The sequence below is a fragment of the Erinaceus europaeus genome, chromosome 10 (genome assembly GCF_950295315.1).
Source record: "Erinaceus europaeus chromosome 10, mEriEur2.1, whole genome shotgun sequence".
NCBI classification, from domain to species: Eukaryota; Metazoa; Chordata; class Mammalia; order Eulipotyphla; family Erinaceidae; genus Erinaceus; species Erinaceus europaeus.
Window position 1 is genome coordinate 18631291 of NC_080171.1, and position 12469 is coordinate 18643759.

At 48.3% G+C, this 12469-nt stretch overlaps 1 protein-coding gene across 2 annotated transcripts; it reads left to right on the forward strand.

Annotated features, from left to right (window-relative positions):
• The first annotated feature begins 1213 nt into the window (after nucleotides 1–1213).
• Nucleotides 1214–12016, forward strand: DCTN3 (dynactin subunit 3). Of its 2 annotated transcripts, XM_007522841.3 has the most exons (7): nucleotides 1214–1357; nucleotides 3044–3128; nucleotides 4288–4374; nucleotides 8584–8667; nucleotides 9620–9678; nucleotides 11456–11515; nucleotides 11689–12016. In XM_007522841.3, the coding sequence occupies exons 1-7, from the start codon at nucleotides 1262–1264 to the stop codon at nucleotides 11776–11778; spliced, it is 561 nt and encodes a 186-aa protein (XP_007522903.1). In that variant the 5' UTR covers nucleotides 1214–1261; the 3' UTR covers nucleotides 11779–12016. The 2 variants fall into 2 exon arrangements, with proteins under 2 accessions (XP_007522903.1, XP_060055238.1); XM_060199255.1 differs by lacking the exons at nucleotides 11456–11515; nucleotides 11689–12016 and adding an exon at nucleotides 10849–10986.
• Nucleotides 12017–12469: the final 453 nt, after the last annotated feature.

Consider the following 12469-nt stretch of genomic DNA (forward strand, 5'->3'; position numbering starts at 1 on the left):
ACAGTGAGAAATTGCAACAGGAGGGGAGGTAGGTAGGCAGATAGATAGATAGATAGATAGACAGACAGACAGACAGAGATACTTGCAGACCTGCTTCACTGCTTGTGAAGTAGTCCCCCCTTTGCTCCCCGTTGGGGAGTTGGGGTTCAAACCAGGATCCTTGTGCTGCTGGTCCTTGTGCTGCTGGTCCTTGTGCTTTGTAATGTGTGCGCTTAAACCTGTGTGCCACTGCCTGGCCCCAAATACTTTATTTTTTATTTCAGTACTCCTTCATTGCTCCTGAAGCATTTCCCCTAGGTGTGGGCTGGAGGCTTGAGCCCAGTTCCTTACGCATGTTAACTTGTGCTCAACCAGATGTGCCACCACCCAGGCCCCCAAATTATGTTTCTTGTTTGTCTGTTTTTGATAGGGATAGAGAGGCAGAGAGAGTGAAAGAGACCACAGCACTGAAGCTTCCTTCAGTGCGGTGGGGGATGAACTTGAACCTGGCTCATGTCCATGGCAAAGCGGTACACTATCCAAATAAGATATTTTCCTGGTATTTTCCAAGATTTTGGTCTGCCATGGGACCAGTTACTATCTATGGAAGTGGATCTATCCTGGAAAAATGGGTGCATTTATATGTGTAGGTCAAGGAAGCACTGAGATAAGAGAAGCTTCCTTCCTGAAGGTGGGGTCCTGGGGCTTGATCTGTGTTTCCTTTAAAAAAAAATTTTTTTTAATTATCTTTATTTCTTTATTGGATAGAGACAGTCAGAAATCAAGAGGTAGGGAGAGAGACAGAGAGACACCTGCAGCCCTGCGTCACCGATCATGAAGCTTCCGCCCCTGCAGGTGGGGGCTAGGGACTTGTACCCTGATCCTTGCTCACTGAAATGTGTGCACTTAACCAGGTGCACCACCACCTGGTCCCCGAACTATGTTTCCTTAGCATGGTAACATGAACGCCCTACTGGCTGCACCACCTACACCATCACACCAAACCTCCTTGACCCCCACTCCCCCACAATCCCCTTCTAGACAAAAAAGGGTCTTAAGTAAAATGAAATAAAAAAGCTAAGGCAGGATCTGACAGGTTAGTCGTTGCCTAGGCAACCAGGCAGCGTTTCACTGGTCCTATCCGATCACTTCCGGTACGGAGCCCCGAATGATGGCGTTACCTATTTGGCGGGGCGCCAGTACGCTCTGATTGGCTAGACTTCTCTGCTTGGACGGATGTCCCACCCTCGGGCTGTTCCTGGCGGAGGCGGGGCAGGTAGTTATGGCGGCTGTGTCTGATGTGCAGCGGCTACAGGCCCGAGTGGAGGAGCTGGAGCGCTGGGTGTACGGACCGGGCGGCTCGCGCGGCTCGCGGAAGGTGAGCGGTCTGGACTCCAGTGGTCCCTTTCTGGGGCAGAGCAGAATCGATCTACTGATGTGGTCCTCGGGATGGATGCTGCAGCTCTAGCCTAGTCGCCGGCTGTCAGACCTTTAAAATAACAAAAGTCTGAGCCTTTCCAGCACAGGTCGGACCCTCGCAATTGATTCCCTTGGAGGGCGCTGCGGGAAGTGACACCTGCATGAGATGGGCTTAGTGTGAAACGTAACTCAGCCTCAGCCTCTGTTCCTCGCAGGCTAGGTGGGGGAGACCTTACGCACCCGAGAATCGGAATATAAGAGTTTTCATTAGAGCTGAATTCCACCAGGGAGGGTCCGTCATGGAGTCCTATACAAATCGAAAGAAAAAAAAAAAAGATTGTGCAGAGAGAGGTTTATGGGACTCCAGAAGAGGCGGGGCCGAGGTGGATAAAAAAAAGCTCGAGAAGTTACAGAAAGGTAAAGAAGGGCAGGATTAGCAAGGGAAGGAGGCAGGGTGTGCAGATATGGACCAATGCTCAACTGTCCCCCTTTTAAGGTTTGTTTATTTGTTTATTTACCATGGGGAGACCTTTTTCTTAAGGTGGACTTTGCAGGTATGTCCTGGTTAAATGCTTCTGAGGTCATATTTGTACACTTTTTGTGGAGTTGTCATTAGCAGATGTGTTCTCATTTGGGAACTACCTCATCACGGAGCCAGGCGGTAGCGCACCTGGTTAAACACACTCTTTAAAGTGTGCAAGGACCCGGGTTCAAGCCCCTGGTCCCTACCTGCCAGGGGGAAAGTTTCACGAGTGGTGAAACAGGTCTGCAGGTGTCTCTCTGTCTCTTTCCCTCCCCTCTCAATTTCTCCCTGTCTCTGTCCAATAATAAATAAAGTAAATAAAAATATTTTTTAAAAAGAATTACCTCATCAGTTACATTCTCTTTTGACATCAATGTTGCATAACTCTCCTGATTTCTCTCCCATCTCTCTGCTCGGTCTTCCTTATACATTTGACTCGGCTATTAGCATTCAAATCAGATTCTAACCTAAAATGTGGGTGAGAAAATTTACAGAGCCTGTTGTTATTTTTTTAATTTATTATTATTACTTTTGCCTGCAGGGTTATCACTGGGGCTCAGTGACAGCACTATGAATCGTGCAACCATTTTTAAAAATTAAAAATTTTTTTTGTATAGGACAGAGAGGAGTTGAGAGAGATGGGGAAGATAGAGAGGGAGAGAGAAAGATACCTGTAGACCTGCTTCACCGCTTGTGAAGTGACCCCCCTGCATGTGGGGAGGGGGGTGTTGGATCCCTGTCTTTGTGCTTTGTACTATGTGCGCTTGACTCAGTGCGCTATCCCCTGCCCGCTTCCCCAAATCCTCTCTACATTACTACTTATGCAGGTTCACTCACAGTTAGAAAGCAAGGAAGATATAGTATATACTAGTACCCCCTAGACACCCAAGCAATTCATTGTCTTCCCACTTTGACTTGAAACTCCCCAAGGAGTACACAATTATCTCGTCCTCCACACTGAGAATTCCCTGAAGGCTGGGTCACATCTCCTTTAATACAAGAGGAGACCAAGTGAGATTTCTGGGACCAACAGGTTTGGGAGTTTGAGTGAATGCAGGCTCTTTCCTCTTTTAAGCCTTGAGAGGTCAGTCTCAGCATTAGCTTTCATTTCCTTTTCATCAGGCAGCTGACGGCTTGGTCAAGGTGCAGGTGGCTTTGGGGAACATTGCCAGCAAGAGGGAGAGGGTGAAGATTCTATACAAAAAGAGTAAGTTCTTCTATGGCCTGCCTGCCTCTGCGACTTTCTAGGTCTATGCGTCCTGAGACCTGGTTTTGACCTTTCAACCTAGTAGGTCATTGGAGTCACCTTTTGGGTATAGAATATGATGAAGACATCCCCCTGCTGAAGTGGTGAATTTGGGGTGTACTTCCTACTTGATAGTAAAATTCCAAGTCCATGAAGTCCATGACTATATCCTAAGTTACAGGATAAGAGCTGTGCCTGAAAGGTCCTCTTGGTGACAGAGGGAGGAATGACATGGGATGTTCATAGACAAGATTCAGAGACAGGAAAGAAATTAGGCAAGAAGAAGCTCAGCTTTGGCTCAACCAAGGGATCACATCCAGGACTTTATATATGTTGAGGCATGATTCTATCACTGAGCTATATCCCCACATCCTCAGCCAAGGCTTTGTTTTAATTCATTTATTTATTTTAAGATAGAAGCAGAGAGACAGAGTGAAAGAGATCATAGCACTGTAGCTTCCTCTCACAGGCTGGGGGTTAGGCTCAAGCCTGGGTTGTGCACATGGCAAAGCATCGCACCGTCCAAGTGAGCTATTGGGTTGTGGGAAATGTCATGATGCATTCTTGCACAGAAAAATATGACTTTCCTGACAAACCAACGATTTCACTGGCTCAGCCATGTGTTTTTGGTTATGTCAGAGCAGCTACCCTATGTATTAACTATAAATCAGACTGAGCTCTAGCTGGTCTTGGTGGCATGGAGGGCTAAGGGGTCTTCTATCCTTATTGAAGATAGGAATGCTGAAAAAGGATGATAGAGGTAGGCTGTTGTTGTTTTAACTGCTCAGCTCTGGCTTATGGTGGTGTGGGGACTGAACCTGGGACTTTGGAGCCTCAGGCACGAGAGATTCTGTGCATAACCATTATGCTATCTACCCCTGCCCGATAGAGGCAGTTGTATTCTTAGTTTTGACATTTGATGTTAGCCACTATGTGATCAAAGTGGAGAGAGAGACAGGGAGCTGGAGATAAGAGACCTGATGGAGATCTGTTCCTGGACATGGTGTATGGGCATCAGCTCAAAGCTCTCCCTAAGGTTGATCAGTGCCCTTAACATTCTTCATAATGCAGAGTCCCAGTCCCTGAGCCTATTTCATTTTCTATTCTGCTGCTTTTCTAGTTGAAGACCTGATCAAATACCTGGACCCCGAGTACATTGACCGCATCGCCATACCTGATGCTTCTAAGCTGCAGTTCATCTTAGCAGGTAGTCTGGACACTGTCTTACACATGCCTCTGGGGGTGTGGATTGTGGCTGCAGTTGGGTACAGAGATAGCTCCCTGCCAGTCTTCTCACGGGGACAGCCCTGCAGCTGCTCTGTGGAGTTCTGGTCTGGCTCTTGGTTAAGGCCAGACCTGCTGTCCTGTTGTCCTCTAGTCACTGGGTATGGTATACTTCCGGGCCAATTGCAGGTGACCATGGTGACAGCCACAGTAGGAAGATACTCTGGAGTTCTATCAGCAACCAGCTTCTAGGATATAGTTTCCATACTTTCTTCAGTTCTGTTCACTGGTCAGAGGACTTTCTAGGTAAAGGTGGGGATAGAGATCATTACATTTGGGAGAGGGATGTTTGTATGAATTTCAACATGTTTGAAGTGAGAGAACTGTGGAATTTCAGAGTTCCAGGCTGGAACTACTGCCTTGGCAGTATCTGTTAATCAGTTAAGTAGTTACTAAGTAGTTACTTGATAAGAGTTAGTTAGCTACTCCACAAGGTAAGATTTGTCAGGCATCTGTGTGCATTCAGTCAAGAGATCTTTAATGAAGAAAGCGAAGCACCAAAATAGATGTTTAATGATCACTAGCTATGATCGAAACTATTCTAGGAGTGAGTATCCAATAGTGAGCCAGAAGGCAGGAGAGATGACGCAGTGTTCAAGTTCAGGGTTTATATGCCTGAAGCCCCCAGATTCAATCCCTCCTCCACCACATGCCAGAGATAAGCTGGTCTCTCCCCCTCTCATTCCCTTTCTTATTTCTTCTTCTTCTTATTACTTTTTTGCCACCAGGGGCTTAGTACCTGCATGATGCTTTGGTAGCTGTTGTTTTCTCCTTTTTTTTTTTGAGAGTGAGAGAGACAGAGATAGGAGAGACACCACAGCACTGCCTTGCCTCTCCTGAGGCTTCCCTTCATAGATGCTCCCTTGTGGTGACCTAGGGCTTGAATCCTGGTTCTTGCACATGGTGACACGTGTGCTCTACTGGCTGAACCACCTGCCCCCCCCCTTTTTTATGATACTAAAAAAGTTTTTTGTATTACCTTTTTTTATTTATTGGATAGAGACAGCCAGAAATCAAGAGGGAGAGAGAGCAATACCTACAGACCTGCTTCACCATTTGCAAAGCTTTCCCCCTGCAGGTGGGAACTGGGGGCTTGAACCCAGATGCGCTACCACCCAGCCTTGCTTAAGATACTTTTTAAAAAAAATATTGGGAGTCAGGCTAAGCGCAGGTGGCACAAAGCGCAAGGACCCACAGAAGGATCAGCTTAATGATCCCAGTTCGAGCCCTGGGCTCCCCACCTGCTGGGGAGTTGCTCCACAGTCGGTGAAGCAGGTCTGCAGGTGTCTCTTTTCCTCTCTCCCTCTCTGTCTTCCCCTCTCTCCACTTCTCTCTGTCCTATCCAACAATGACGACATCAATAACAACAACAATAACTACAACAACAGTAAAAAACAAGGGCAACAAAAGGGAAAATAAATAAATAAATATAAAAGGGAGTTGGGCGGTAGCGTAGCAGGTTAAGTGCAGGTGGCGCAAAGTGCAAGGACCGGCTTAAGGATCCCAGTTTGAGCCCCCGGCTCCCCACCTGCAGGGGAGTCGCTTCACAAGCAGTGAAGCAGGTCTGCAGGTATCTCTCTTTTTTTCTCCCTCCCTGTCTTCCCCTTCTCTCTCCATTTTTCTCTGTCCTATCCAACACCGACGACATCAGTGATAACTACAATAATAAAACAGGGGCAACAAAAGGGAATAAATATTTTTAATAAAAATAAATATTAAAAAATTAGGGGAAAAAATTTATAAAACAAACAAACAAAAAACAGAAGCTGAGAGGGAAGGTTGAGATAGAGAGGTTGAGAGAAAGACACCTGCAGCACTGCTTCACCACTCATACATAAAGCTTCCCCTCTGCAGGTGGGGCCCAGGGTCTTGAACGCAGTTCATTGCATATGGTAATATGTCCATTCAATCATGTGTGCCACCACCTGGTCCCTAAAGGTACTTTTTACAAAGACTTACTTATCTTGAGGAAAGAGGAGAGGGAGAACCAAGGTATCACTCTCCCACATGTGATGTTAGGGACTGAACTCAGGACCTCTTGCCTGTGAGTCCAGTATTTATCTATTGTGCCACCTCCTGGACCACTAATCCTCACATCCTTAGCGTGTCATTCAAAGCCTTCACATTTGGCTAGATCTATCCTCCCATCCGGCTATTTCATGTCCTCTTTTTGCTCCAGTTCTAACTCTGCTATTTATTTTCCTCTATTAATTGAAAAGAATCCTTTTTTTTGTGGTCCAGAGGTGGTGCAGTGGATTAAATATTGGTCTCTCAAGCATGAGGTCCTGAGTTCAATCCCTGGCAGCACATGTACCAGAGTGATGTCTGGTTCTCTCTCTCTCTCTCTATCTATCTCTCATTAATAAATAAGTATAAATATTTTTTTTTTAAATCCTTTTTTTCCCTTCTCCCCCCCCCCATCATTGGGGCTTCACCTTGCTGGGTCATCTTTACCAGAGAAGAAGAGGAAGAGGGAGAGACGCCACAGCAATGGGGCTTTGCTCAGTGCTGTCCCATGTGGTGCTGGGAGCTTGCATAGTGTTCCATCCATGGCAAAGTAGGCACCCTCCCAACAGACCGCTATCTCACCAGCCCCTGGCAAGTGTTCTTCCTTTCTTTTTAAAGCAGACCACTGCTCAGCTCTGGCGCATGGTGGTCCCTAGGATTGAACCTGGGACTTCTTGCAGGGAAGTCCTTTGTGCATTGTAATGTGCGCTCAACTAAGTGCACCACCACCTGGCCCCTATCTGTCTATCTATCTTTCTTTCTTTCTCTCTCTCTTTCTTTTTCTTTTTCTTTTTTTTTTTTTTTTGCCTCCAGGGTTATTGCTGGGGCTCAGTTCCTGCACTATGAATCCATTGCTTCTGGAGGCCATTATTTCCCTTTTGTTGCCCTGTTGTTACTATTGCTGTTGTTGGATAGGACAGAGAGAAATTGAGAGAGGAAGGGAAGACAGAGAGGGGGAGAGAAAGACAGACACCTGCAGACCTGTTTCACTGCCTGTGAAGCGACCTCCCGGCCGGTGGGGAGCTGGGGGCTTGAATCGGGATCCTTACACGGGTCCTTCCTTGCACTTGGCACCCGCCATGTGTGCTTAACACGCTGCACTACCGCCTGATACTGCCCCCCCATCTTACTTTACATATCTGTCTTGTTAAAATTTTAAAAAAGAAAAAAAAAAACATCCAGTCCTGCTGCCCTCACTAGACAGGCTTGTCACTGCCCAAGCTCTCTGGAGCTTGTAACTGTGCCTCTCAGGGCCACTGAGCTGTACGTGCTTGGTGGTCTCACACACATCTCCTCATGCAGATCTTTCCAGGAACATTTTTTTAAATTTCTTTTTTCTTTTCACCAGAGACTTTTCAGCTCTGGCTGATGGTAGTGTGGGGCATTGAACCTGGAACTTTAGACTCTCAGGCATGAGAGTCTCTTTGCATAACCACTATGCTATCTACCCCAGCCCCTAAAAGTTTTTTAAATCATACTTATTTTTCATTTTGTTGCCCTTGTTGTTTTTATTGTTGTTGTTATTGATGTCGTTGTTGTTGGATAGGATGGAGAGAGGAGGAGAAGACAGGGGGAGAGAAAGATAGACACCTGCAGACCTGCTTCATCATCTGTGAGCCACTCCCCTGCAGGTGGGAAGCCGGGGGGCTCGAACCGGAATCCTTACACCAGTCCTTGAGCTTTGCGCCACGAGTGCTTAACTGCCTGACTCCCTCCAGGAGATTTTGTGTGTGGGGACCCAAGCCCCTTCTAGTGCTTCAGAGAAACTCACTGAGGTTGTTGATAGGAGACCAGTTAAGACTAGGAGAATGACAACAACAATAATAACTACAACAAGGACAACAAAAGGGAAAATAAATAAATACTGGAGAAAAAAAGACTTGGAGAATGATGGGGTTTTGAGATACTTAGTGGTCCGTGGGCTCAAGATAGGTCAGGCCCGAGGCCTCCAGGAGAAGTGGGGGTGGGAGGAGTGATGGGCACCTACAGGGGGGTGGGGGCAGTGGGCAGAATCACCTGCGGCTCCCGGAGTCAGGCTTCTCCCCTGACAGTCTTCAGCCCCTTGCGTGGGCCTCCAGGGCCCTGGCGCGCCTCACCACCGTGATCATGTCTGTTTCTGCCCCAGAGGAGCAGTTCGTCCTCGCCCAGGTTGCGCTCCTGGAGCAGGTGGAAGCCTTGGTGCCCTTGCTGGACAGCACTCACATCAAAGGTACCTCTCTGGGCACTGCAGCCCTGCTCTCTGCTTGGAAGGGTGGGCAGGCAGGACTCCCTGCGCCGCAGGCTCCCTGGGCTCAGGCTGGGTCTGCTCCTTGATCTCCCCCTCGCCCCGAGTGCCTGCCACATGCTCTGCGGTGGAAAGTGCCAGGATGGAGAGCTGACTCAGAACCTTATGCAGTTTGGACCCGAGACTCTACTGTGCTAAGCCCAGCAGCACTGGACTCTGGGGATCCGTCTGCCTTCCAGCTATCCCACCCTTTGGCACCTGTCCTTCAGAGCTAGATTTTACTGCCAGAGTGCCTGCCGGGTGCCTGTGGGAATTCTTCTTGCCGCACTGTCCAGAGTGGCCCTGCAGCCTCGGTTTTGACAAGCAGACATTGGCTTGAATTGAATCCAGATTGCTATCTTGTCTGTCTCTGGAGGTGTCTCTCCAAGCTCCCCCCTCCCTGCCCCTGTCTCAATACCTGCTGAGCATCTGACAGCCTTCAGCTGCAGACCAGTATGGTGGCGGAGGCTCGTGGGGTGTGTGAAATTCCAGGTGGCCAGCTTAGGACTTGGCACTCGTCCTCTGCCCACCTGCACATTCTCTGTTCTCTTGACCAGGTAGACCTGGCCCCCCAGAACTGAGAGCAAAGGATGAGCATTCGCGATAGCAAAGCTCTTCTCAAGTCTTCCTTATAGCCCTGGGGCTGGAACATGGCACCTTTGGGGAGTCAAGGTTTTATCTTGCCCTGGGAGGCTGTACCCTCCACCGTGGATCCTGGAGTAGGAGTGGGGTGGACAGGGGGCCCCTACCACCACCTCCAGGCTGCAATGGTCGATGAAGCCTGCCGTTTGTTTAGCTTCTCCACTCAATACTCTAATCCTGCCAAAGACCTAATAGACTATTGAGCAATCCCGGGGGAGGCACAGCATCAGCGGGCAGTGCACATTGTGTTTTACAGCCGTTCCTGAGCACGCCGCCTGCCTGCAGCGCTTGGCCCAGATCCACATCCAGCAGCAGGTACGGGAGGGGGAGGAGGGGAAGGGACAGCAGAAGTGGTGAGCTACTTTGTCCCTGCCTCCAGCTGGGGAGGTAGCCCAGGCTTCTCTGAGGCGAGCTCCAGGGGAAGTCTAGGGGCTAATCCTTTAAGACCTTCCAGCTGCCCCAGAGAAGGCAGGCACCTTGCCTGGGGCCACAACGGGTCGCCCGGCTCCCTCCCGGAGTAGGGCTACTCTGAGGCACCAAAAGCTTGATGCTGAGCGGTACTCAAGAATTCTTGAGCATGGTGTGTTCTTTTTATATTTATTCATTTATTTGTTTATGGATAGAACAGAGAGAAGCTGAGAGGGAAGGGCGAAAGAGGGAGGGTGGGAGGGAGCAATAGATAGAAACTTATAGTACTTATGCTTCACTCCTTGTGAAGCTTCCTCTATACGATGCTCCCTTTTGGTGGCGGGGGGTTCAAACCCAGGTCACTGAATGTGGTAGTGTGTGTGCTACTGAGTGAGCTGTCTCCTGCCCCTGATGGTGTGTTCTTGACTATGGTTGGGGGAGTTATTGTTACTATTACTATTACTACTACTATTTATTTATTTACTTATTTTATTTATTTTTACCAGAGCACTGCTCAGCTCTGGCTTGTATTGGTGCAGGGGATTGAACCTGGGACTTTGGAGCCTCCAGCAGGAGTGTCTCATTGCATAACCATTATGCTATCTACCCCTGCCCCTGCTATTATTATTTTCAAGCACTAGGGTAACATTCAAAGAGGATCTAGAAATAGGGGACAGGGAGGGACTGAGAGATGGCTCATTTGGAAAAGCAAACACGTGGCATTGCAGGAGGTCCTGGGTTTGATCCCCTACACCACATGGGAATAGCGTGGGCAATGGCAAGGGAATCTCGTGGGGTAGTGCTCTGTTGTCTCTCTCTCTCTCTCTCAAGAAGAGTATAGAATAGGAATTGGACTCAGGGGCATTCTGCATGTGCAAGGTCCTGAGTTCATTCCCTATCACCAAGTTAACAAAAGGTGGGTTTTGGGGGGGGTGACAATTCAACTTTGGTGGTGGGTGCAGTGTGGAAGGACCTAAACCCCTGCCATCTTGGCTTTTTATATTTTAATTTCTTTATGGGTGGGGGGGTTAATGGTATATAGTTGACAGCAAAACACAATGGTTTGTACATTACCAGAGCACTGATCAACCCTGGCTTATGGTGGTGCAGGGGATTGAACCTGGGACTGACTTTAGAGCCTCAGGCATGAGAGTCTCTTTGCATAACTGTTATGCCTCTGCCCAACCCCTGCCTTCTTAGAATCTTGTAAGCCATTATCAAATCACTAATGATTAAAAAAAAAAAAGTGGGGTGAGGGGGAGGGGCTGGGGAAGAGAAGCTATACACCAGGGGATATTCCCATAAATGCGCGCATACTCCCATCAAGCTTTTGGACTGCTACTAGGGCACCTATATGAAAGTTTTCCCTGTGGTCCAGGAGATGGCACAATGGATAAAGCACTGGACTCTCAAACATGAGGTCCTAAGTTCAATCCCTGCAACACATGTACCAAAGTGATGTCTGGTTCTTTCTCCCTCTCTCCTCCTATCTTTCTCATTAATAAATAAATCTTCAAAAAATGATTAAAAAAAATTCCCACAGCAGTGTGCTCCTTTTGACTCTGGAGTTAAACGTCATCTTTTTGAGGCTGTCTGGGAATAAGGACCCCTGTTGAGGCAGGAAGGTTGGTGAGAAGTAGGGTCTTTGCCCAGCTCTCTTCTTTGCCGCTCCTTGGCCCTACAGGACCAGTGTGTGGAGATCACGGAGGCGGCCAAGGCACTCCTGGAGGAGTACAACAAGACTGTATCCTTTCCGCTCAGCTAGGCCCCAGTGGCCCTGTGGCTCCATCTCTAGCAGTCTCTCATCCTATTGCAACCGGTCTGTTTATTCCCCTGCTCCCCCTCTCACCCCCATTTTGGCACATGCAAAGTCTCTCCCTCACTCAGTCTTCTGTTTTCACCTTGACCTGTGACCAGACGATGCTTCTCTCCAAGCAGTTTGTACAGTGGGATGAGCTGCTTTGCCAGTTAGAGGCTGCCAAGCAAGTAAAGCCAGCAGAAGAGTGACGTTCCCAATCCTAGGATGGGCCCAAGCAGCCGGACTTCAGAGCCCTGTGGAACCTGCCCTTGGAGCAGGGCAGAGCACTTCTGTATTTATTGAATTAATGACCCACCTGTCCACACTCAAGAGGGGTTCAGAAGCCAGAGATCTGGCTATTTGACATCTGCTGTTTGCACTCCCTCCCTCTCCTCCCCTTGTCCGTGCCCTAGTCAGTGACAATAAACTGTAGTGATCACTGGAGGAGTGTGCTGGTCTCTTTTTCTTGAATGGGGATGGTGGCAGGGATGGGAGTGGTGGAGGGCCGAGTTGTCAGCTTGCCTTGTGGTTGGAACAGGGGCTACACATCCTGGTCTGGCTTTCTGGGAAGTGTAGAGCTGTCCAGATGAATGCTCTTATTTGATTGATGTGAGTTAGACATTCTTTTATTTATTTTTTTTTTCTCGTTACCAGAGACCTGCTCAGTTCTGGCTTATGGTAATGCCAGCGGTTGAGTCTCAGGCATAGAAGTCTTTTGCATAACCATTATGCTATTTTCCTGCCTGGGGCATTCTTATTATTCATTTCAATTTCCTAATCAGAAAGAGAGGGAGAGAGAACCAGAGCATCACTCTGGTACAGGCACTGCTAAGAATTGAACTCAGGACCTCATTTTTTAGCATTCAACACTCCATCCACTGTGCCACCTTCCCAGGCTAC